The sequence below is a fragment of the Taurulus bubalis genome, assembly GCF_910589615.1.
Source record: "Taurulus bubalis genome assembly, chromosome: 8".
NCBI classification, from domain to species: domain Eukaryota; kingdom Metazoa; phylum Chordata; class Actinopteri; order Perciformes; family Cottidae; genus Taurulus; species Taurulus bubalis.
In genome coordinates this window covers 20552347-20580079 of record NC_136596.1, presented here as the reverse complement: position 1 = coordinate 20580079, position 27733 = coordinate 20552347, and the positions used below count along the sequence as shown (strand labels likewise).

The window sequence follows — 27733 nt, the reverse complement described above, 5'->3', positions numbered from 1 at the left end:
TAAGTAGAGAATGAAAAAAGCAGACAGATGGCAAAATCGAGAAAAGAGGAAGCGGAATGCTTGTTAGCACCTCACTGGCCCAAATAAATATAAGAAGACACACCTGACTGATAATTAGTCTCAAGGGCATTAGTGTGTGTAACGGTGTAAGTGTGTGGAAGCATGCCTAAATGTGGGTCTCTGAGTATGTTTGTGGGTTATGTTGGGAACCAAACTCGAACTGTGAACGTGTCTGCGTGTAATGGAAAGGAGGTCAGAGGCCTTTGCATGTGTCCAAGCTAATGGGTATCCTGGCAAACATAATCAGAACCTTTAATCATCAAGAGAGGAGGGAGAGCGAGGGAGAGCGAGAGAGAGAGAGAGAGAAATAAGTTTCCACTGATACCAACAGGAGGAGAGGAGCGAGAGAAAAAGGTTGAAAAGTCAATAGTGCTAGAGAGGGAGGGCGTGAAAGGCTAAATTGGGACAGAGTTGTCATTTCATCTAATAGTTGATATTTTATCCGCTATTTGTTGTGTTTTCTTTGGCAATAAGCAACTCAGTACTCTTTCTCATGCCAAAACAGCACCTTTGAATTTAATTACTTGGCTGACGGAGAAATGAGATCGAAAAGGAAGCAAGAAAAAGTGAGGGGAAGACCGAGAGATAGAGGGACGGAAATGGATTTTACTTGTTGGCTTGTGAACAAACTTGCGTCATTGGCCTGGCTTTAGTCAATATCTAATCTGAAAAACATTTGTCGTAACACTTACATATTGTTCCAGTTCAAACCAATATTTGCAAACATGGGGAAATATGCCAGTAAAATACCACAGAATAAGTGTTGGCATATCACCACACACACACACACACACACACACACACACACACACACACACACACACACACACACACACACACACACACACACACACACACACACACCAAGGAGGAAGAGCAACACACACTTTCTTCCTTTCTTTCTCTTTAAATTTACATTAGGCCTAAAACACACACATCTCTCAAACCCTTATACTACTATCACTTTTTCAGCTCTAGGGCGAAGCTTTATTGTCCTTGCGTGCTATTTATAGATTCTGTTTGTCCATTCTCCCTTGTGTTTAGTTTGATGTTATGTGCTTGGTTGTTGTCTTCTATTTCTCCCTTCAGGGGTGAGATATTTTGCAGCACCAATTGGGGTTTTTATGTCTCACCTGCACAGATTGCACATCTTCTTTTTTTCAGGTCTTGCCATTTGTTCATGCAAATAAATTAAACTATAAAACAAAACTCTCTGAGCAAAACAAATCAAGAAATGGACCCAGAGGCTGCTCTTGGTCTTGAGGAGACAACAGAACATTACCACTTCTTCTATGTTGACAATAAAAGGTAACTTTTCCCCCTCAACATTATCATGCATTAAAGAGCATTTGGAGATCAACACTGGGGATAAAGAGCTAAACTGTGAAACATATTGGAGCAAATGTAAATGTTCCTGGCCAAAAACAACGATAACATAATTCCACTCTTCATACCGTGGCTTCGTCCTTTACATATGTCAATGTACCCTCTATTGATTAGCTAAACATTGGCAAGACATGTTTATTTTGTCGTAAAAGAGTCACTGACAGTGTCACACAGACGGTGTGTGAAGGTTCTTAGTTCAATCCTCCAGAGAAAGTGTCCTTGAGCAAGACACTGAACCGGCAGTTTGGCACCTTGCTTGGTAGCCTCTGCCATCGGTGTATGAATGTGTGTGAAAGGGTGAATGTTGGCATGTGTTGTGAAGCGCTTTGAGTCATCAGCAGACTCAAAAAGCGCAATATAAATGCATTCCGTTTATGATTGATTACAAACAATGGCTGTAGCCCGAGCAATCTTTTTCTTTGTGTGTGCCAGAGAGGGGTGGTTTGTGTATTTGTGTGTTAATGTGTGTGTAATTGTGTGTGTGTGTGTGTGTGTGTGTGTGTGTGTGTGTGTGTGTGTGTGTGTGTGTGTGTGTGTGTGTATGTGTGTGTGTGTGTGTGTGTGTGTGTGCGTGAAAGGCAAGGTAATTAGGTAATCAACAGCTGTGCCAGACAGACAGGAAGCAGCTTGTTAAGGAACTGAATCGGAGATGGAAATAGATAATGAGAGAGAAGGAGAGGTAGAATGAGCCACATATAAACAGAAGAAGAAAAATAATGTTGAAAAACAGGAACCAAGCAGGAAAAAAACAAGTACAAGAACAGAGGGAGAGAAAGACCGAGGAGTGATGGGAAGATGAAGGGTTTAGTAAGAGAAAAAAGAAAGATGGAGAAGCATCAGTTGTGAGGACAGGTGCTGTTGTCAGCTATGAAACACAGTTGAACCTTTTATTGACAGGAGGAACCCATTACTGACAGCGAGAAGAGAAGGAAGGTTTTCAGTCACATCAGGAAGCAAAAAAACAAACCTACGTGGAAAAGTTTTTTTTTTTTTTTTCATTGTCAAACACCTGATGTTTCTCACTGCGGGTAGGATGATGTGGCAACTTGCGTGTGGAAAAAGACAGAGCAGCGGGAGACTGGAGGTTAGAGCTCCAGGTCTCAGAGGCTTGAATCTCAAAATTATAAAAAAAATAGGCGGGGGTATTCCTCAAGAGAGGAATAAGCCAGAACTGAATTTTATGTCCTTATTGATTTCCTGTCTGCTTTTACTTGACCTCAATGCAAAAGTCATGAGGTCAAGAAAATAATTTAAGAAGAAATGTGTGTAAGGGAACATTGACTTTGAGGAGGACTAGCTGGTGTTCAACACTATTGCCATGCACAAATGAATTTTTTTTTTCAGTTTTTTTTGTTTTAGGTTAAGTTGTTATTTGTTAAAGCAAAGTTAAAAAACAAAAGAAAAAACACATGCCCTGACTTCTTAAACCATGTACTTTGAGCACATAAACATAATCATAAAAAATAACTACCAAGATTTAGTTGATATGAATGGACATTGTATTGCAATGTTGGAAAATAAATTAAACAGCAATTTAACGCTAAAAGAGGGTCGAGGTAAAATATTAAATTTGAGGCAAGCTCTTGCTTCTGTCAGAGCAGAACAATGTGTTGGCTCCAGCCATACAGCTACTAAAAAGATGGAGAACGCACTTACTCAAAATACAATTAAGAATCAAATGAATGTCAGAAGATCAGGTCATAAGACAAGTGACATGCACACTGGATCCATGAATGCTTGACTGCATGAGTTTTTACATTTTGTGATGATTTTGATATTAATGCAATTTATCAAACTAGTGAAACCTGTACTTGCGGAAATTAAAACTGTGTTGAACTCAGATAAGGTTTGCAGCTTTCACCGTGTCATAGCAGCCATGACTGCAGCAGAATGTATTAAAATAAAGATGCACCGCCAAGACGGTCTCTATATGAACATTACCAATGGTGTAATGGGTGTAAACATCGGTCGCCATTCTGGAAGAAATAAAGCCATGGTAAATTGGATAACTTTTTGCAGGAAAAAATAAACTGGCACACAGGAAGTGATGTGTTTTTATCAGGAGCAAACTAAGTTTATTTGGAACAAATGTAAAGGAGAACTGTGTCATTGGGGCCTTGAATGAACAAGACTGCCACCAGAAACATGGAGCTTCAGTCAACAGAGAGCCCAGGGGACGTGGCGCTGCCAAGCTGTGATGCCATTTGAGTGGCAAGTCGTCTCCTGAAACATTACATCAAATGAATAACTAAATAAATGGATTTAAGAATGCAACCTTTAATCTGATCCCTTCCCAGTTCTCAAAGGAATTCACCAAAGAAAACCAGAGTGCACTCTTGTCTCCTATTCCTTCTCCATCCTGCCCTCACGCTGAGCTTGGTGGTAAAAAAGGCATGTATGCACAAGAGCCTCACGGTGAAGAACATTCAATCTCCCAACCCCCCTCCAATCCCCATCATGGCCTCCCTCTGTCTCTCTTTGACAACCATGAAAAGTAAACAGCTGCCCGTTTCCTCTTTCGGCATCCTTTACTCCCTCTGTCGCCATTCCTCCCATCCTCTTGCTCACTGCAAGAGAAAAAAAGCATTCTCCAGAGCCATGAAAGAAAAGGACGTAGAATTGGTTTCTCCCTCCCCCTCCATCCCACTGCTCCTCTCCCCTTCTCTATAAGCTGGCCATTAAAGTGAAAAACATTCAGCCAAAGCAAAGTCATGGATCTACTCTTAGCCAATGTTTTCTGCACATCAGTACTTCTCTTCTTACTCCTTTTATATTCTGTCTTTATTGTATTATTAACAATACAATTTGCTCAAAATGTAAGTTCTTATTAGTCAGAGAGGGTTATGAATGGCGTGTCAAAGAGCTTACTGGAGTCCCCAGCACCATATTGTCTTTCCCTCCCCCGTCTCCTATATTCACTTTGGCAAGAGTTTAATTGACAGATGGATCATCCAATCACCTACAGTGTATTTTTTTAAGGTGCCTGCCCTCTTCCAAACTGTTTCTAGTGACAGGTTCTCAGACGGTTCTATGTATCAAACCATCTGGTGGGTCAGGTTAGAAATGTGCTGCTATATGAATACACTTGCCTTGGGATTATCACTGTATTTCAGTCTTTGGCATTTTCTGAAATGATTGATGCTGTTAGAAAGTGAACATTTAGAAAACATTGGCATCAGAAGTAAAAAACATATTCCGGGGTTTAGCCGAATCAGCCAGTATTGACTTCTTGTCCGGCGGTTGGGTTATATTATTATTATCACCCCCCTTACCCACTACTCCCCTTCCTCCCGTTGAAAGACAATCTTCCGTCTACAAAGTAGAGCAACTTTTTCCTCTCTTTTTCTTTTCCTTTTCTTCTTTCTGCAGATCCTTTTAGCCTCCTCCTGGGAGACGGAGGCGCTCGGCCCCCTCAGTTTGTTTGTGCCGTTCGTGCATGCTCGAGAGCTCTCAAGTCAAGGACACAAGCTCCGTTTTTGATTTACACAATGAAAAGAATTAATTAAACAGCAGCAATGGGACCCTGGCGTTGCTGTCGCCTAAGGAGGGTGGGAGGGCAAAAGCAGGAGGACAGAATGAAAGAATGGAGCTGGTTGGAAAAGGAAGGCAAAGAGAGCGCTAAAGGAGGACAAGTTTTGTGGTGAGGAAGAGACGGAGGACATGCGGGACGCAGGGAGGGAAGGGATGGGAATAAGAGAGCAAACAGAGAGAAGAAAAAAAAGAAGAGAAATGCAGAAAGGGACTGGGATATCTCCAACGTTTGACACCTCTTCCCCAACACACGCACACAAACACATACACACATGCATGGGCTCTGCCGCTCGCTCTATGACACTGTACATCTCTAAGGAGAGGGACTCGAACACGCGGGGTTCGCGTAGGTCGCCTTAATTAGCCACACATCCCGCTACGCAGGCTCCCAGGGGGGTCTAACAGGGGCATGGAGGGTGAGGAGCGGGAGAGGGAGCGAGGGAGGAATGGGTGTTAGAGCAAGGGGAATAAGCCAATGGGATTGGAAGGTTATTTAAAGCATGGCCTACAAAAACATTCAGAAAAGTACAGTGTGTGTGTTTGCATGGTGTGTTTGTGTGTTTAGTCACGAGTGCGTGCATGAAATGTGACCGATACCGTGTGTATGTGTGTGTGTGTGTGTGTGTGTGTGTGTGCGTGTGTGTGTGTGGATTTACTTTCCAGTCAAGATGAACTCTGGGATCCCATGCAGCTTATTCAATAAATTCAATATGTGTGTGAAGCCAGTGCATGTGTGTGTGTGTGTGTGTGTGTGTGTGTGTGTGTGTGTGTGTGTGTGTGTGTGTGTGTGTGTGTGTGTGTGTGTGTGCACCTGCCTGCATTCACGCTTGCATACGTGTTTGCATATGAGTCCGGCCTGGTGATGGAGTGTGCTCAGGTGGCCAGGGTCATTTCAGTGAGTGACAGAATGATGCTAGGTGAGGCTGTACACATAAAACCCATTCATATCTGCGAGGCCTAATTAGCCAGCCCGGGTCATCGCTCAGGGCTATGATAGAGTGTTGGATCACATGAACACTCACCAAACCACACGTAATGAACACAAATGCTGCCTTTATCACACCCCAAAGCGCTTCTTTTTGCCCTTTTTCCTTTAATTGACAGCTAGTGTTTTCCTCCACTTACATAACACGTGTAATAACCTGGTGAATTACAGGACTATCCATTGAAGAGGTGCCACTTCTAACTTTGTGCCTTCTGAATGGAATCTTCAGCTTAAGAAACTTAGTAAATAGTGCTTTTGAGAGGAATGTCACGTGGGTCAACTTATTTAATTGGATGGCGTCATGAACTCCAGAGGAGGTAAATCGTGGCGCACCTTGGAGACAAGCTGATGGATCCGAAGTTACAACGACTTAAATCAAGTTCATTCAGTTGAGCCATGTTCCCAAACGTATTGTCTTGCAGGATGACAGGTTTATTTTCAGAAGGTTTATTCACTTACAGGTAGCTGGTTTGCCTGCAGTGTCAGCATGAACACAGCCGCCACAAAGTGACATTTATTCGCTGGGGTTTGGACCGAAGATCAACCAATCATAATCAAGGATACATTTTCTTTTGTTAAAGAAAAAGAAAGTTGCAAGAAATTAGCTTTCCTTAGTACCTTCCACCTTCCCTTCTCAGCCTGCTTACATCTCTTCTTTTCTTTCCATTTCTACTTTTCCTCCTCTAGCATTTTCCATCCTTTTGTGGTCAGCACATACCTCTTTCTTTCCCCCCTTATCTCTCCCCTCCTCCTCTTCTTCTCCATGCTCACCCATATTATCTCACCATATTGACATTACCGCTCAATTCCAAAACTGGGATTGATGTTTATCAGCTGAAAAACCTGAACATCTTTACAGCTCTCAGCCACAAATCCAGCTCCAACTTAAAAAAAAGAAGGCAAAATGTTTGTTCAGGAGCAAATTATTATTCAGGGTCAAGATGTGAGATGACAAAACACGCAAAGTTGGAATGGCATTGTTGACCTTATGCAAGCCAAACATGCTTGAGTGGAATTGAAAAAGAAAATCAGACCATAAAAAATATAGTCATTTTGCAAGCAATCCAGGGAGGGAGGGCAAAGAGGGGAAACTGGACCGATGAGGGAAAAGAGAGTTTGGCTGGAGAATAGAGAGGAAGAAAGTCATTGGAGTCAGTTTAATACACTATAAAGCAACCATAACACATATTGTGTGAGTATTGTGTACATGAAGGCACCTTTAGAGACATGTGCAATAAAGGGAAGAGAGAAGAAGGAGGGAAGGAAAGAAGGACGATAAACACAGGCTATTATCATTGGGGTGGTCATTTCCTCGGCTCTTCCGTTAAAGGACCCCCATAGACTTTTCTATGTATTTGTGTGTGTGTGTGTGTGTGTGTGTGTGTGTGTGTGTGTGTGTGTGTGTGTGTGTGTGTGTGTGTGTACTTGGACTATTATCCTTGGGTTTTTTTTATATTTCATTCAGGGACAAATCAATACTCAGAGGTGAAGGTGTTGAAATACAGTAGATAAAAACTCTATAATACACTGGAAGCTTGGGATGAGGAGGAGGGGGCGGGGGAGGGGGTGGTGGGTATTAGGAACTGGGAGACAAGATTATTTAAGACTAATTAGATTGAAAAGTCAACTTATCTTTCCACCTGGACAATTGAGATGGAACTTTGCAGGTTCAGGATTTGGGTTTGGAAATTTGATGGAGACTAAAACCAGTTTTTGTACAGTGCAGTTAAGAACCAATACACCATGTACAATTCCTCGAGTTTCCCCACTGGTGTCTGGCCTTGCAGATAGCGTTGGTTTAATTTTCAAGATCAACTTTTAAGAAATTGTTGCCACCCCATTTCAATGGGGTTGAATGTAATTTAGTTTGTGGTCATAGTAGTCTACACATTTTTGTTTAGAGTAACTTTCTGCTTTTACTCTTTATACTGAATGCATGTTTTGAATCAGCAAAGTCATTTGTAACTTCAAAAACTGTTCAGAGTGAAATCTGTGGAGTATCCAGAGGCCAACGACATTATAGGTGCTTTGAATGCACCCAAAAAACCTGGGACCATTGAATTGGAGTGTAGCAGAAATCTCAGAGACACATATCTCAAAACTTTCTGCACGGCTTAAGTAACAATAAATTCACATTATGGGTTCACGCCCAGTGAAAGGAATTCCCGAGGAGAGATATTCAATGATGGTGTGTGTGTGTGTGTGTGTGTGTGTGTAAGTATGCGTCCATGTGTGTGCTTACGTGGCATCAGGGGAATTTCTTTAGGATAAAGTAGGGCAAGTACTTTGGCCCTGGTTAGAGTGATGGGGCAGAGAAATGTGTCATACAGAAGGACACACACAAATTGACTCCGCCTGCTTATGACATAAATATGTATCTCACACACACACACACACACACACACATTCTGAAATGAAATAAATGGAATATAAATGTTTGAGAATTCTAATTTCTTTCCTCTCAGGGGACAAACACCAGCATCACCACTGTCGGGCTCTCAGGGCTTCTTCCTCTCTCATTTTTCTTGTTCCATACCTCCGTCCAGACTCACTCACTTTAACGCTCCCTTTCTTCCTATGTGGTTCGCAGAGAACCCTCTCTTTTTCTATCTTTCCTCCCTGTTGCTGTGTTTTAATCCTCATGTCTGCCAACAGAGACTGGAGACATCTCGGCCCCATGTCCATGAGTGTGTGTGCGTATGAGTGTGTGTATCCCATAGAGACTGACAGCACTCGAAATAAAAGCTCCCTGTTGGGTTAGTTTGTCTTTACAAACAACTAAAACCAAACACTTAACCCCACGCCCTGCTCCCTCTTGTTGTGTGAATTAAAACAATCTCAATTATTAAAAACATAATCCTCACACCTGTGTGTGTGTGTGTGTGCGTGTGCGTGTGCGTGTGTGTGCGTGTGTGTGTGTGTGTGTTTGTACTTACTTTTAAAGTATACGCATCCTTCAAAAGGGTACGGGCTCCAAGGATTTTTGGCAGTATACATACAGAAGATTGACTCGACAGAGGGTGTGTGTGTGTATGTCAGGACTGAAATATATTTCCGTTTCACAGGCGACAGTAATGTATTTCAAATGCAAATCATATAATAACTCTGGAACATTATGATTGTGTCCCTCACTATTTTTATTTAAAAGAAGGCAAAGGTACCATCATCCACACAAGCAGACGCACACACACACACACACACACACACACACACACACACACGCGCGCACACACACACGCACACACACACACACACACACACACACACACACACACACACACACACACACACATCATACATTCCTGAAAATGTATGACTCGGGTTAGCTTACTTACAGTATGCAAGCTATGCAGTGATGCATGCTGAACAAAACAGTTGCATCTTCTTTTTAGTGGGGTATTTCCATAAATGGGTAAGAATTCACGTTTTCCTGAATATGTAAACGTTGTGCATGTGTACATGATTACTTTGAATCTTGAATTTCTTATTGCAGCATGCACAGTTCATCTACCGTGGCCTTATAATACATATGTGGTTGGTGCATGAGCCATCTGTCAATGATACTGTAGAAGGTAGACAAAATATGCTGTTTTCTGCCCTAATCTTAGATTTTAAATATTATTTCCATCAGCACCCGGAAGATGTAAACAGCTATTAATCAACAGGACATTAGTGTAAGTTTAGTCGTGCTTCCTAATTCACTGACTTGCCGGTTTGTAGGGAAAAAGACGCTCATGGAGCTGTTAGTTTCGCTTACATTTCAGCTTGGAAAGAAACCCAGAATCAAATTTGATTGAACGCCTTTTCTTTGTTGTATTTGATTTAACTGCAGTGTTCAAGATTAAAGCGAATGCAACACTATTGATGATAATAAATGCATCAACACAGTGCTCAACAACTGTCACCTTCTATTTAAGAATATTGTTCATGTAAGAATGAGAATCAAACAATCTAGCATATTAAGAAAAAGCATTAGCTCACTGTCACCGTGTTTGGTCCTTAGGGTAGATGCACTGATTTGTGTTTAGACGATTTGACACAAAACTATTGAAAATAAACACGAAACAACCTAAAAAATACAGATAAAGGCAACAAATGACTTCCCACAAAGAGATGCAAATTAAAGAAAAATTGACACAGGACCGCCACAAAGAGATAACGAATGATGAAAAGTAGACTCTTTGAGACTCAAGTTTGGATGACTTGTTCCGATTTAGACAGGATGAGGGGCCTTTCTACATGTCTGAGCCCATTGTCCCATAATCCATTCATGGGATCATTTCATTAACTTATTGTCTTTCAGCATTTGGCGAGTATATGCACAACCTCTTTGTCGTTCCATCATTTTCTCCTCTGCTTTAGAAACTCTTAAGCATCTTAAAAGTCCTCCCCACTTCCAACAGTTCTTCACCTTTGGAGCTATCTTAAGGGCGAAGATGTGCAGAACTTTTATCTACACCAGGATCTTCCCTTTACTCTAATGGGACGTTTTAATAATTTTCTGAGAATTTCGTCACTAAAATCAACTCTTTGAACTATGCAGCTTTGTGAACACGGGCCTCGGTGTGAACTGTTCAACTATTCAGAAACAATCACCTCTAATGTGCAACAATTTAACTGCTTTCCTGGAAAATTCCCACTATAATTTAGATTTTGTTTCACCCTCTTACACGTTGCACAGAAATGCTTTATTGCTTTCTTTAAACTAATTTATTTATTTCTACAGTACTTACAGTATATTATATTTGACGGTAGTTCAGCTTCTGCAGGATTTACTGTAAAATCATTAAATGGCTTCTGTTCCTGCCTCTGCAAGTAAAGGGATCAGGATGATGAAAAACTTGGAAAATGCTGTTTAACACGCACTCTCTCACACACACACACACACACACACACACACACACACACACACACACACACACACACACACACACACACACACACACACAAACAACCACACGCACACAAGCAGATAAATAGCATGTCCCTGTATGGAGTGTGGGCAGTGCATTACCCCAGTTCTGCTATCGAACGAGGCCCATTAGTGTTAATCCATAGATCTAATCACGATCATGAAATAGAGCACTGCTCCCATTCTGGGATCATCCGCCACACTCAAACTATGGCACATTTTACCTAATATTACCCACCAGACAAAACGATACGGCCTTCCTGAGCCTGTTCCACTTCCTGTTGGGTTTAATTTATTCAACATGCAAACTAATAAAACTGTAAACATAGTGGGAAAAGCAAGACAAAACTTGAGAGGCTGTGAAAATGACTAACAACATCAGGAACAACACTAAAAACTCAACAAGGTCAAGGCTACGACATAAGCAGCACAGTTTTATAAATGGAACACAGTATATCATCCAATATATTTACTAAAAATAATAAACATAATGTACTGTATAATAAGATGATATTGAAATGATACAAAAATAGCATGCAGTGAAAGATGAATGAATAGCAACTGGAAATGATAATCAAAATGAATTCCAACCAAAGACATATCTTGCTTGAGGGCACTTCAATGCCATTTTCTGAGGTAGAGGAGACACACACATGCACATCCAAACATCTCATTATATTGTATTTTTCCGAGCACTGGTAAACAGCGGCAGAAGGGCAGGGAGGCAGAACTGAGCAGAGTGTGAATAACACAGTGTGACAGTGCTGTGTAATTACAGCTAAGTTATATCAGAATGGCCAAATAGTGAGAAATACCAAAATAATGTATAATTACTGCATAACCAAAATCAATAGAGAAAAAAATGAGCGCTGAAGAGTTTTGATCCAAACTTCTGGGCAAGTGACGGTGCTTCAATGAAAATAGAATTGAGGTCCTCTGGTATGTGTGATAGTGGAGCGGCAATTAACATCATAATCAACAATTAGTTAATTTTTTTGGTCGCAGATAACTGTCAACCTACATACATGTACACAAAAGTGTGATGCATGTAAGACAACACCCACCTCATAGACACACACAACTATAAACACATGCATAGGCGCACATGAAAAACACGCCCACACACACAGCGAAGCCTACGCTTCGGTTCTAATTACTGCATCCACTCACCATACAGGCCCTATTATACGCATACACCGAACACCGTATCATGTCAGATCAAATTATATCACACAACAACAATATGTAACAGCAATCAATTCACAACATTCATTGTCAGAGGAAGTAATCATTCCACCCTCTCATTCATAAAAAAAGCACGCTCACTGTTCCATGTCTCATCCAGTAATATCTCATTAGAGATTAATACAGATCAGCTCTTTTAATTAGCCATCCCCCTACACAATCGCTGATAAAAGCCTGTGATGCCTGTTGTACGCTGGCAATCTGTGTATGCTGTGTGTGTGTGTGTGTGTGTGTGTGTGTGTGTGTGTGTGTGTGTGTGTGTGTGTGTGTGTGTGTGTGTGTGTGTGTGTTCTGTCCATGTCTGTATAGGCCTGTGCATTTATGCACGCGTTTACATCCAAACACTTGTATATATTTGTGCTTGTGGCACCTTTTTTGTTTGCGGTATCAATTTGAAGACGGCAGGAGTGTGTGTGTGTGTGTGTGCGTGTGTGTGTGTGTGTGTGTGTGTGTTAGTGGATGTAAATGTGAAAGAGTGCGATTGCTTCTCATTGCATGTCTTTGAGAGATAGCCATATCATAATCTGGTTTCTAAAGCATCACTTTCTGTGTTTACCCTGACATCATCTTGATGAGTGTTTTCTTTAGGGCATAAACATAAAAAAAAACCTGTACAAAATCTAACACACCTGGATACGTGCCAAAGCTAATGGAAATAAGCAGCCACTTAGAATCATCCATCTGAACACCTTTAACAACACCGTCCTGATGAGTGACAACAGGCCAGGAAAATAACTTCCTTGCCTTGAGGCTACAATGTCTGGCACATCCCAAAATTCATCCGACGCCTCCGGTTTTTACCAGCCATGCTGAAGAGGACCAGGAGAGTCCATGAGCAATCCATCCAAGAAATAAGCACAGCATCAAGTATATGCTTCTGTTCACCGGTCGACCCTTTGCTTCAGCCCATCGACCAAACAGCAACTGTCCAATCATAGCTCAGTAACCGTAACTTTAGGCAAGGCCTGTTCTAGTAAAGGACATTTACAAGGAATTAATTCAACTTCTTTTGTAATAATCAAGATACATTCGCACGTTGTTACTGTCAGTGACAGCTGGGAAAATCACGGCTGCGGGCCGGAAATTTTACTTTTGTTTACAAAATAACTATGAATTCGGATGGCAAATATCCCATCATTATCATTCAATAAACTGCATACCGTGTAAGGTATGGAGGGGAATGGAAAGCTTGAGATGTGTTGCAGGGTAACAAGGGGAGGCTGGGCTTAGCAATTAAAAGGGATGACTCCCGACGCCATTTTGATCTCCCGCCAAACAAACTACGATGCATCCTTTACCATACTGTACAAAGACAAGCTCCAAAGTCTAAAAAACATCTGATGGAAACTTTTGTCTCATGCTCTTGATTAGAAAGCTTAAAGCTGTTGTGTCATCAGTTTTATTTCCCTCAGTGTCACATTTGGGTCATCCATTGCTGCTGATGCCGTCCATCAGTCAATGCTAGACGTGGCTAACGGCTAGCTAAGTGGTGCTCATTGAGCTGGGGTCCTGCTATAATAGTTTCATGCAATGGGAAGTCATTCATCAGCACTGTCCTCAAGAAGCAGAGAGGAGGGAGAAGGAGGGCGATGAGGGAAAGTGAAGCAGGAACTTCAGTCACTCCAACACAAGGTTGAAGGAAGAGATGGATGGAGAGACAGGTGAGGTGAGGGAGGGAGAGAGAGAAAGAAAAGAGGATCAGAACTCATCCATGTTTACTGGTTAAACAGTTTTCCATTCAGCCATGGGGTAACTCACTTTCCAACTGACACCAACACAATGCGCGAACAGAAAAACTCTGGCCGGCATGTTACATCAGCATTCAGTATTTTCCACTCTGAACAATGGCTGTGTTTGTGTGTGTGTGTGTGTGTGTGTGTCTGGACTGCACTTGAGTCACCTCATAAACACAACATTTACTGCAACGGCACATTAGTATTACTTTGGAGAATTCATAATTATTCATAATTGTTTGTTTTACTATATAGCCTGTAATAGCATTATTTTTACCAGCATATCAGACCGTGATTGTACTGGGCAGATTCAAGTATGTGAATGTGTGTAGGTGTGTGAGATAAAAGGTAAAAAATATGTACTAAATCTGTGAGCATTACTGCAGGACACCTTTTAGTCACTTGAAAATAGCACAGTTTAGTTTAAATTATATACTTATATTAAATAAACACAAAATGCCATTTACTTTATCCTTTTTAGAATAACATTTAAAGTCAACATTTATAAAAAAAAATGCACAAGAAAAAAAAGGCTATATATCTCTCCTTCGAAGGTGTAACAATAATATTCATGTGTCAATCACAGAGGAGGAATATATTTCTTGACTGTGGTCCTCGGAGCTTGCTTTGAGCTGTAAGCTCGGAGCTTGTGTGTGAGTCAAACCACTGGTATTTCCTGGATCAAGGCTATTCAGTTCATGTACTTCAGTTCCTCTACCTTTTACACATGCATTGCGTGGCGTTTGCACCGTTGCCTTGTGCACTTTGAATCAATATTCCTCTGCTACCCAGTTAACCTCAGTCTCTGTTCGCAATGTTGATTTTACCGGCTTTTAGTGAATCATCCAGATTTATCACATTTCTTCTGTCTTTGTTATTTTTTGTATCAATGCAACAATAACCTCTTACTCATGCACTGGGGTCAAGTGCAGATCATCCATCACATTAGCAACACAATAAAAAACAGGAAGTATTTACTCTGCTGTCGCTGGTTTTACCCTCCTGACACAAGCTAAACTCACAAGCGCTAATCCACGCACACACACACACACACACACACACACACACACACACACACACACACACACACACACACACACACACACACTAACATAACCAACCACATAAGTGCAGAGCAATTACCAAGTAAATGGCAAATTTAGTGTGACACACGGGTCAGTGCTTTCCACTGCTGCTTTTCAGCCCACTGTGTGTATGTGTAGTGCATGCTCATGGTGTGTATACGGTACTCCTCAATATGTAAACCTAAACATATACTTTTATGGGTTAGAGATTGCAGTTTGAAGGCCATAATAAAAGCTAAACAGTATATATACATTTTGCTTTTGGTGTTACACTGTCGATGTTCTATCATTTATAGGAAACACCCCATGGGTAAAAACAATAACTAATAGATATTGCCATGGGGTTTCCTCCAGTTTATTACTTACATTAAGACGATTATTACATTTTTTTTACATTTTTTACTTTACAGTCTTAATATGGAAATGAGGGATTATTGTGTTGTTCTAATTTGCATACATTTCTAGAATAGATTGAATTAAATCAAGTTCTACATTTTAATTTCATTTTGTTGACATATTAGAGTCAAGTGTTTTTACAGAGGGAATTTGGATATTTCTGTGGGAGAAAAAGAAATGTCGCCATGTTTTTAGGAATAAAATGTCCATAAAAGGAATCAGGCTATGAATGATATATGAACAAACTTCCCAATATAAACCTTCAGAATATAGATAGGAATAAAGCTGAAAGTGTGGTATATGTAAGCACCACTGAAGTGGAGAAAAGTAGCCTTTGAAATGTTGCACGACACTGCATGTGAATAGGTGTAACACTTTGACTAATAGATATCACCATGAAACACTTGACTGCTTACATTTGGACAATTATTTTCAGTTTTCTGAAATGTTATGGTTAAATATGGAAATGAGGCATTGTTACATGTCAGGCAGGGCAAGGCGCCTGTGTGTGTGTGCTCTCTTCCCTCGAGCCGTCCTCCCTTGGTTTCCACAGACTTCAAGCTGGCCAATCAACAGAGTGGGGCCCAAAATAAAAGGAGGCAGCCTGAGGAGTTCACCCACTTCGTTTTTGTTCGCTAACTGTTTGAGCTGTGACATTGTTGTTGATAATGTGTTAGGGTTTGTGCAGGGAGGTTGAGGACAGTAGGTGAGTTGGGGTACCGTTTACATTTCAAACACACATAGTGCACTTTTGTCTGGATACCATAGGATTATTGTCTGATGCAACCCCTGTATTTTTTTGATGACGCTATTTTTTGGGGGTTAAGCGGAAAAATTATGCACAAAAGGAAGGAACTAGAAGGGCAATCAGGGAGCACAAGGCCATGCGCCATCTCACACGGATGGCAACAGCGAAAAATATTTTTTTATAAAAATCCAGCCAGTAGTTTTTCATTGATCCTGCTCACAAACAAAGTGAAAACATAACCTCCTTGGCGGAGCTCGTCAGCGGCTGACAGAGTAAGCGGTGGAAGAGACCGAAGTAGACATTAGAGCTTCAGCCCTACCTCTCTGCTGTGGAGGACGCCCTTCTCTGACACATCACTGCCAACGAACTGCTTCCCGGTGCCATTTCCTGTTTGATCTCCCACGCCATGAGGTTGCTGGGTTTCACAGTCAGGAAGTTAATGCCTGACTGGAACCACACCCTGCAAAGATGGATGAAGAGAGAAACGAAGAGAAGAGAAGAGAAAGTGAGGTTAATTTTACAGTTCACACAAGCACATCGTGAACAGAAAAGGAGAGTCATCCCAGTGAATGACAGTCGGGGGGGAATTCGCTAAAAATTGAATTTGGTTTGCTTGGATTTTCCCTGCCCTGATTTTCTCGCTTATTTTCTTTAATCCCTGATATGTGCCATACTCTTTGTATAAAATGTCTTTTTTAAATCGATTCACCCAGCATGGTGCTGCCTCCCACGGTATGTTTTGGTGGGAAAAGACAAAGGAGTGACAGGAGAAGCTCTTATGAAAGTAAACATTTAAGGAAGTAAGTGCTGCATGGACGATGAATCGGCTGTATGCTGTGCTGGAGATTATATCTAATACACAAAATGTGACTTTGGTGATGAGAAAGGGAACAATAAACGGCCAATTTCTAACAGTACAATGTATTGTTCTGTTAATTTTGCTCTCTTTCTTTTCCTTTTTCCTCTTCAGATACTCCTTTTCTCACCTTCACCCTATCTTCCTTTCCTTAGTGCACATATACATTAAACCTCCTAACTGTCCCTCACATTTTGCCATCCCTAATCCTCTCCCTTTTCCAGTTTACTTTCTTCTCTCTTCAATTAGATTAAAGCCATTCATCGCTGCCTCTTCTTTTTCCATTAATCTGGATGATTTCTTCCTCCGTTTCTCTTGGCTTCAACTCTCCCTTTACTTCCATATTTGTTTCGGATTCCTGTTCGACGCAATACTCCTTCCCTTCTCTCCCATCGCCTCTATCCTTCCCGTCCAGATGTCCTCCTTGTTTCTATTCCTCCTACCTCACCATTCCCTCGTCACTCTCTCTCCTTTCTTTTCCTTACCAGGTCTCCTCTTTCATCTCTTTTCCTCACGTCCTCCTAAAGCTTTTCTTCTGCCTTTCATCCATCCCTCAGTGATTTCCATCCCTACCTTCCTCCCTCTTTTCCTTCCCTATATACCTTACTTCATCCCTCCCTCTGCCCCTCCTCCACCCTTCAATTTCAAGGCATTCTATGGTTAATCTCTTTATTTTCTTTGTCTCCCTCTTCCCCCCTCTCTTTCTCTAATCCGTTCCGGTGTGTTTTGTTCTATTTATCACTTTGACAAGACCCTCCCTCAGTTTATTAACAGACTTCATAGGCATGCACGCAAATGCACACAAGCTTGTTTACTGCTCTTCTTATTAACACACTTACAACAGTCTGGCAAACAACAAATACCAACACAGACAAAACTTTTTCCTCCACACAGAAGGAAAAAAAACTACCAATCCTCTTTTGTCCTCTTTCTCATTAATACTTTCTTGTGTTTGTCTCTCTTCATGTCTTGCCAAAAGCTGCCAGCAAATATGCCATGCCTGTCCCTTGACATGCTTTCTGTACATATGTTTGCGAGTATACATGTATGGATGCACCTGTGTGTGTAAACAAGATGCTTGTATTAGCCGCAAAGGGAACGACTCTCTTGTGAAAACTTCACTCTGAACAAATGTGTCTTGGTTTAATTTTAAAGGAACGGAAAATGTTCCCTGGTCGACCAATTGTGTGTTGTCCATGTGCTACGGTTAGAATAAAATGAGGGAAAAGGAAGTGAGAGCTTGAGCAAGTAAGCCAATGTACACATTGTTTGAGTCTAGTGTGTCTATGTTCCTAAGCGAAATAGCATTAGTGTGTGTATGCAGCAACGCAGCATAAAAATAATGGGCGGTTCTCCTCTTTTATTATTTAACAGTTGAATGCTACATAAAATAATAATATAAAAAAAACATAGCAATTCTTCTGCTTGCTGTGTTATTTTCTCTTTATCCCTCTCTCTTTCTGTCTCCTCTATCTCCCTACCTCTCACTTCTCTCCCTCTGTCTCCCATTCACTCGGTCCTCCTCCTCAACAGAGCCAGAATTTAAGATAATCCACTTCAAAGGAAATTTACTTCACCCAGACGGTGGCTAAGAAAAGTACGTGAAGCAAAGCGAGTTAGGAGGAGCACCAAATACAGAAGATATAATGTGAATGACAGACTGACTGGAATGGAGAACAGAAACGTATGCCTGAACAGCGGCTGGGAAACATTCACTCGAGAAAGACGGTTGTGTAAAAGACAAATCATAAATAAAACAGAATCGGGGGGGCAAAAAATGAATACAACTTCTCCAGCACTTCTCTGTCAAAGAGAGCACAATCCACATTCTTGTTAATTGATATCAAATAATGCACTTTCTGAGCAGCAGATACAATCTAAACATTCATACACAACACATTTACAGATGCAGTCAGACACCGCAACCAAACCAGCCCAAAACTGTAAAATTGCAACATTCGCCGAAAGCGACCACGATTACGGATAGTAGAGGCCTGTCATTGAACATTTTGAGACGGACTGCCAATGATTACAACTGACAAATTATCTGAAGGGTGACAACCAAACACTGCAACAAATATGTCACAACAGGCAGAAAATACTTATTTTCGGTGAGAAATTGTAGGGTGTTCAAATTAGATCGGAGTTGACAAAACAATAACATGCAGCAAATGGAGACTGTCACAGAACAACATTTGTAGTTTCATCAAACGCTTTATACACCCTGCCTTTTTCCTGACGAGCGACCTCCTGTGCTTAATGTGACAGGCGCTGGTCGTTGCAATGAACCTCAAGAGAATTATCATTTGACTCTGCAGCTCCCCTCGGCTACGTGGACCATTTTAGTGTCTTTCAGCTAATTGTTTGAGAAGGATCAATCAGCAGGCTACACGGCAGACCCAGTTTACACTTAACTACATGACACACCACCTGAGATGACTTCCAGTATTAACATACTTATTCTTTTTCGTGAACCAAACCATGCAATTGTGGCACCTAAACCTAACCAAACCTTGATTGTTTCAAGGGGCGTGTCATGTAGCGTGAAAGTTATGTAGTGCACTCACAGATAGGCCTACTCAAATTGTTTCGGTATTACAGAATGCCACTTTACTGTTTGAGTTAGCTCTGAATGCTCTCATTGACCTCACCATAGCCGTAGCAGACAGTTGTTTTCAGCAGGCAGAGCTCTGGTAAACCACCTGTGCGCTGCCTACCCAGCACCAAACTGTGTACTAGCTGGTCAAAATGGTGGAGCTAGGAGCTACAGCGACAGATATTTCCCTCAGGTGGCTAGAAGGAGAGTGAATGTTGAATTTGCAGAATTTCAAGGGTATGCTGATGTAGATTTTTAATAGGGCAATAAGTCAAACATGTATATGATATTGTGGGTTGGCTAAGTCATTGGTGCTTTAATCATGTCAACAATCTGTCTATAGTTTGTCAAGTTTGTAAGACCACGATAAAACATTATTTAGTTGTAAGTATATGAGGACATTTTTAAAAAACAGAATGTACTGTATAGTATGTAATCATTCTTTCTTTTGGTTTTATGACTTATTGACTGCAAATGCTAACAAGAGAAGTGATGTATTACACTGCTCTTTTAAAGTCTAAAAAGTAAATTAAAATGAGATAACTATCTTAGATCCTTGTAAGTCACAACTAGTGTTGTTTGAGTCAATAGAACTAGAGTTATCACTTAATTGTTATGTGCGTCTCCAAAACAGACAGTTTCCACACGTCGGTCCAAATTGTCATCCCTTCCTTCTTTTTTTCTCTTTTTCCATTTGTCTGAAATTGTCATATGTAGAATTATTGAATTGTGGCCAAAAACGTGTTTTGTGAGGTCGCTGTGACCTTGACCTTTGACTACCAAATACTTATCACTTCATCCTTGAGTCCAAATGGACGTTTGTGGCAAATTTGAAGAAATTCCATCTAGGCGTTCATAAAGATATCACATTCAGGAAAATGAACCGGACGGACAGGCGGACAACCCAAAAACATGCTGTCATTATGACGGAGGCAAAATCAGGAGCTAATTTATAAACAGAATGTGGCTTTCAATATCGAGTTAGTCTACAGCTTTCAGTGGTTGTCAGTTCAACCCTAAAATTCAGAGATGCATCTTTTGGGAAAAGGTAGATTGATTTTGCTCACCTGGATGATGAACACACATAATAACCACGCACACACTCCTGCACACACTTTTACACACACGTAAGAAATCGCAGCAACACTGTTTTCCCATGTTGCATCTGTCAGGACTGTGGTGTGCCTGTGTCTGTGCATGTCTGTCAACAAGCAGGATGATGGACAAGGCTGCGTCCCTAAGCTGCTTCTGTCAGATCTGTGTACAGCAACGAAGCCTGACAAGTGTCTGTGTGTCTTTCTTTCTCTATCTGTCTGTATTTATAGGTAATGCAGAAAGACAAGCAACACTTCTCCCTGTTCTCTCTCTCTCTCTCTCTCTCTCTCTCTCTCTCTCTCTCTCTCTCTCTCTCTCTCTCTCTCTCTCTCTTTCACTTTGCCTCATTGGCCTTCCTCAATCTTTATCAACATTTGTTTTACGTTTCAGGTCAATGATTCTGGTCTAAATTGAACATGGATGACTGATCTGCAACTCAATATGTGTGTGATAAGCCTCAAGACTTAATAAGTTGTGATGTAAATGTACAATGAAATTCTAAGAGTGACCTACTGTACTACTGTATAATGTGTCATACTGTATATAGCTGTGAGATTGAGAGCGAGTCATAAAGCTTGGCCCCATGATCCCACCCATCAAGTGTTTATTTTCACGGTAATTTACCGCTTACCACAGATAAACGACTGTACATGTTGATTACAATGACTTACAGTGTTTTCTCTGATACAGTAGCTTACTGGAGAGAAACAACTGTGGCTTTACAGTAGCTGTCAGATGTCGCTGTATTATTTTCTTCTGAAATAAAAAAATGCCTTGTCAAAGCAAGAATTTGTAATAGACTTAAAACCTTATTTACAGCAAGAACATTAACCGGCCGTCTATTCCTCCCTCGTTCCTGGAGTTACGCTCATACATTACACACATTCACATCTACAGTCTGCTCCTGTTGGCCTCGGAGTAGCTCACAGAGCATTACCATTGATTTTATTTTCCTCTTTTTTCTGGAGCAGTGCCTTGTTTATAGGCACTTCAACACTTGTTTTCCAAGTAGAAAACGGCAATCTGCCAAAAAGCTACACTGCAATAAAGTGTCCCTTTGCTCTTTTAAAATCACAATTGTACGTTTAAATGCTTCTGTCATTGTGATGATGTCTCTTTTCAATTCTTTTATGCCCAAGGGGGTCTCTTTAACCTTACTCGCGCAGATTGTACATCTACTGCATTGTGGCTCTTTCTCCGAGACAAATTCTGATTTTGCTCCATCTTTAGCTGCTGGATGATTACGGTAAGCGACGCGACAAAAATAAGCCAAAATTGTGAAATCAATTAAAGTAAAAATTCACACATTAAGAATGCCTTTTCAATGCCTACTTGAGTACAAGTAACTCACTTAATTTGCCTCGTATGTCGACCAAATAGATTAAATGTGTATTTACCTTATTTAGCATGTTTATTTACCTTACTTAGCACCAAAAAGTCCCAAAAGTGAGAGCACAGCTGGATGAAGAAGTGGAATGAGATGAATGTAAATGAAGCTCTGCGTATTTATAGCTTGGTCTTTATCTCCAGGAATAGGGACCCAGGAATGCAAGCAATATGTGCAAGAAAAGGATAAATGATTGTTCTGCTAAAAGGGAGAATCACTTAAGTCTAATTAATTCCCTTTACACCTAGTCGTATATCCTTTAAATACTCTTTCCACATTATTTGCCTCGTTGAAAACCTTTAGTGCTCCCAATGCAATGAGGTAAAGGAGAGTCTGTGATTGTTCTCTAATCATGAGATGAAGTCTAAATGTATGTTGTATCTCCCTCTGGTTTCTACTTGGAATACATCTAATCGTACTCACCGCAACACACCCGCTATCTCATTCTTATACAGGGGCACTATCAGCACTGACACAAGGTCACATGTATGACTGTGTGTGTGTGTGTGTGTGTGTGTGTGTGTGTGTGTGTGTGTGTGTAAATCACTGCAGTGCTCGTGATAACTCGGGTTTCCTTGAGGAGAATTTGATGATAGAAGAACATAGTTACACTCAGCAGAGAGCGAGAGAGAGAGTGATGGTTAGTGACAGAGAAGGCAGGGTTAGAAATAAAGACAGGGAGAGGAACAATAACCTTGGGAAAGATCGTTGAATCCACACCTACTTAGACCTTAGAGTAGTAATCGTCACCGTTTTCAGAACCAGTTGATCTTTCAGCATCACAGCGGAGGAGCTGAAAGGGCAGCGGGCTGACCATTTACCAGGCACATTCTGAAATAGGAGATTAAACGGACAAAACTAGGGCCTTGATTGATCTCTATAAATAGAGTTCACATGGTCACAACCGATACAAGGAGGTTGGTGCTTTTTCCAAAGGCAGCTCTCAAGCTTCACACAGCACATAACGGAAGAAAATCCATTTGTGAGCTCTTTTTCATACCAGTCCTTACCCCTAATTCATGAAATTACGATCAAATTTTCTGAAGTCTCAACGAAGATATTGCTCTTACTTCAACTTCACGTTTGCTGGAGTTTGTTTGAATGTTTGTTTTCTCTTTCACTACATTTTTCACCTCTTACACCATCTGCTGATGGAATAAATTGCCATTATTGGTCAAACTAAACTAAATGACAAACTTTAGGTTCACCTTTTTGCGGAACCATGTTTGGTGTTTCTACGGCCCAAAACTAGAACTGGAATCTGTACAGTCACGGTGAAGATAAAGTCTTGAGTTCCTGAAAAGCAAATCTACCAATGTCCTCTTAGAGTACCCAGAGGTGGTCAAAGGCACAGGCATTAAGTGCCCAGAGCCTCAGGACCTTTGGTTTTTCAAGCACTCAATTTCTCAGATTTTTGTTCACCTCACTCCTCTCAAGCTACTGAGTTCAAAATAGTAGAAAGCTATGGTATGAATGGTAATGCAAGATAAATGAAAAAAAATATTGAGGGGCTTGTTCGTTTTTTTAAATACTATTATTTGAGGTTCTCAGTGATCCATACAGCTCTGAGCTTTGCACTCAGTTGGTTTCCTGTAAAGTTCAAGGAATTGAAAAGTATTCTACAGTTCCATTCATTGCCAAGTTGCTCAGGATGAAAGTGACAAAATGTGGCAAAATGCCTGAAACGTAAACTTTAAAAGGCATTCTTCTCAAAACAAAAGAGCAGACCCGCCATACGCTATGTGTCAGAAAACGTTGCCGCATGTACAGCAGCAGATGTGTCTGAGAGACAAAAGTAAAAGAAGACATATTGTTCATCTAAAGTTGTTGTTGGAACAGATGTTTTAGGGAAAGACGGGTTGGAAGGATACTGTAATGCCGTGTTCACACCAAAACAGTTGCGAAATATTCGCGCGTCCAGATTACATGTTAAGTCAATGCACAGCCGCGTCAGGTTGCGAATAAGCGGATTTTTCGCCGGGCGTCGCGATAGAGGCGAAACGGCGTTGCGAATATTCGCAACTCCGCTTTTCCGCTTTTTCGCTTTTTCGCCGGCGTTCAAATATTTCAACTCCAGCGAATAATTCGCACGACGCCGAGTTGCGAAAGCCAATCAGTGTTGAGAAGCTCCATCCGGCATCACCGCCGTTACTGAATGAAACTGCTGGTCCGCTGAAGGAGCGCTGGAAACGACTTCATTCAGACACTCGTCCTGGGGGAGTCGGAGCTGTGTGTGACTACGGATAATGTTATGAACCCAGACCCGGGGCGGTTGATGTTCCGACGTGTGTGGGACTTCCTGAACAAGTATAAAGCAGAACTAGTGGTTATTTACCTGGTGGATGAAGGAAATAGTAAATGTTTTCAAGACACAGAAATAAGCCCCGCCCCCTTTCCCCAGCGATGGTTGCGATGAAACGGATTAACCACATAGTGCGAATTTTTCACCTGCGGCGCGATATAGGCGAAGTGGCGTTGCGAAAATTCGCAACTGTTTTGGTGTGAACACGGCATAAGAGACACTGTGTAGAGGTGCAGCTTATCCAAACTGAACCCGCACATCCAGGTGTCTTACGTGGAAGTGGAGGGCCACTTTCTGACACCGTAGAACACCGACTTTTTAGAGGATTCCTGCTGGTGTAGAAGCCAAAATAAGCATTAATATCTGTTCGTTAGGATGATTGTTAAATCAAGATTGTTGGCTCAGAGGAGGCGATATCTTTATTTAACAACAGATAACAATCAGGAAAATATTATTTCCCTTTAAAAATATCCATTTTTTTTTTTTAAAGTTTGCAAATATGTATATTGTTTGAATCAAAACCCTCGTTGATAATTCATGACTGTAGGAAACAGCACTAGCGCCGAAAAGGGAAAATGGCAGCGAGTCATTCAAAGTGCAGACAGATGTTCAACAACAAACAAACACCTGCATATTCCTCAACACATTCGGGGGGGAAAGCTGCCTTCATTGGACATGAGCGGCATTCAAATGAGTCAACTGTCAAATCATTAAAATCTTGTTTTGTGGTTTGCCTGCTTTTTGAGATGCGGAGGCAAAACAATCTGTTGTTGTGATCGTAACACTGGGAAGAGACAGGGTTACTTTCCCGACAAGTGATGAGCTGTCAACAAATTGAAAAGTCGAGAAAGTGCTTATTTTCGTAACAAGGTCTTCACAAGTTGCACAGTTGGTGCTGTGACAAGAAGTTCTCAACCTGTGATGCATACTTCTCGGGAATGGTTAATCCTGTAAAATGTTAAAAGTCATTTTAAATATTAAGTTTATGATGATGAAAGAAAAGCATACATTAATACTTTTATGATAGAGATATTGTTGTGTTAATATTGCTGATGTTTTGCCTCGTGGGAGCAGGCGTCTTTTTCTTGAGTTTTCATACTTTAAACATCTTGCAATTATGGCGATTTACTTTATCGAGACCTTGAGTGTATGTATTTTTTTAAGATGGAGTGATGGACAGACTGGAAGGCAAGGGTTTCAAATTGTTAGAACGAACAGGTGGGGATGTTTTTTTAAGATATGATGAGACAGATGGGATGCTATAAATTTGGAAAGTCATAACAAACTGTTGTTAGACATTTGAAAGAAGGATGTAAAAGAGCCCCGTTATGTTGGTCACAGGTCAAATGCGTCTCACTGTGAGAACACCTGTTATATCTTTCTACCCAGAATCTTTTTCTCTGTTTTTTAACTCTGGATGCATCTCTCCCTTTTATTCACTTCCTTAGTTGTCTTTTCATTCTGTCTTTCATTTGTTGTCCTTCTGCCCACTTTTACATTGGCTTTTTATTTCCTATAAAGACAGCTTTCCTCATATTTTTTTTCCAGTAAAATGTTCTCGATCACTCTCATCTTCTCTTCTAACACAAATGGAATATCATTCAAAACACTTCCCTGCGGCCTCTTTCTGGAGCAGCTGCACTGATGATTGGCATTGAACATGCACGACTCTTTTATTCCATTACCTTGGTTGAGACTGCCCTCAGAAAAAGCTACTTTTGTTGTGTGTTCAAATACCTTATTACAAACTTGTTTACGTTCGCCTCGCAAGGACAGCTGGCAGTGTGACGGTGTTGGGTTGTTTCCTGTTTTATTTTGTAGTCCGTGTCTCTTGTGTCTTCTGTGTCCCCGCACTTCCTGCTGTCTGCCTTGTCCCTGATTGTACATTCCCTTCACCTGTCCTTGTTCCAGACTCCTCCCTCCTCGTGTGCCTGTCCCCTGTTTGATTGTGAAGTCCTGCCCTCATTGTTTCCACCTGTGCCTCGTTACCTTCACCCTCCCCTTGTATTTAAACCATGTTTGTCTTCTGTCCCAGTGTCTGATCAAACTGTGTGTTAGCCGTTTGGTTCCTAGTTGTGCCTCAATGTTTGTGACCCTTTTGATCCTGTCTTTCTGTTGCTAAATAACTTTACATCGTCGGCGTTTGGGACCTAACTCCAACCACCTCCTGACAGGCGGACATGGGAATTATAACCCTCGTCAGTGTTGAACAAATAGCATGGCCAAATAGCATGACGGCACAACAATTCAGAGGGAGAAGGTCATGGAGCATAAAAGCAGCTGGGGGAGAACGCAGTTTGTCCCACGTTGTTTCCTTTTAACTATGACGTCACTTTCTCCATAGCTTAGTAGTTGCAACTAAACCAAGATAAACCATTACGATAGAGGTAGCTAGCATACTGCTGTTGATAGATATTACAACCGACAGTTAAAATCTCATGTCAACCCACGTTGACCGCGTCTCTCAAAATATTTTTTCATCCACTCGTTCTGCTTTTCTTGTTTATCCCGGCAAGGCATTACTACAGCAAGCTGTATTGTCAAAATCTCATTATTTCAGCTGTTTACTACAGACTGATCAAACTGGACAACTGTAAGTACCACCGTCATAAATGTTTCCAATTGTTTTAGCAAAACCGTATTTCCATTTAGCGTTTTAGATTTTGTCTGACAACAAAATCAAGCTTTTCTAATAAAAAGTAAGCGACCATCCCCCAACCATCCATCCACATGACCACACACACACTATACAACTGCTGTCCCTCTCCACAGACACTCTTGCTCCCTGAGCAGCTGGCTCCCCAGTTATATAAGTCCACCGCTAAATGACTATTGTATTAATGATGAAAACTGCTGGAAAACAGTTATATGTGTGCAATGTCTGTTTGTGTTTGTTTGATTCAGCGTACAGTACATTAGGTAAACATGTGAAGTCCCTTGCACTGCATGCCTCTTTGCTCAATGAATGGGAACTTCAACATGCCTTTGTACACATATGTTGGCCCCTTGTGTGTGTTAATTATGAATGAGTGAAGACAATGCCATCAGTTGCCTTCTGCTCCAGACCTGGTCTTTGTTTTGCACCACTGAACAGGCCTCTGCACCACCAGCCCTGCAGGGGTAGCCATTATAGAAGCCTCTACGCATGCATCCATACTACATCTGTCCACTATGGTACTAAAGACCATAATCTGCAGAAGTTTGTTCTGGATGGTTGTCATCCAGCCAGCTGCTGAGACTTCAGACTTCAGAACTAGTTTTCTGACTTGTACTTTAATGTTTTTTGTTGCCAGAAACCTGCCACTGCTGTTGGAATTACTTGGTCACCAAAGGGTGACACGATTAATTCATTCCTTAATTACAATGTATAATATCAGCTCCATATCCATTATGTATGTATGCACTATGTAAGTTGC

At 41.2% G+C, this 27733-nt stretch overlaps 1 protein-coding gene across 1 annotated transcript in view; it reads right to left on the bottom strand.

Annotated features, from left to right (window-relative positions):
* Window positions 1–27733, bottom strand: part of LOC306739729 (transmembrane protein 132D) — a gene marked incomplete at both ends in the record, with an annotated part of 218612 nt that overhangs the window by 88519 nt on the left and 102360 nt on the right. The window contains one exon of the mRNA XM_079221772.1: window positions 16401–16541. Coding sequence (XP_079077898.1) covers window positions 16401–16541 — 141 coding nt within the window. The remainder of the gene's footprint in view (window positions 1–16400; window positions 16542–27733) is intronic.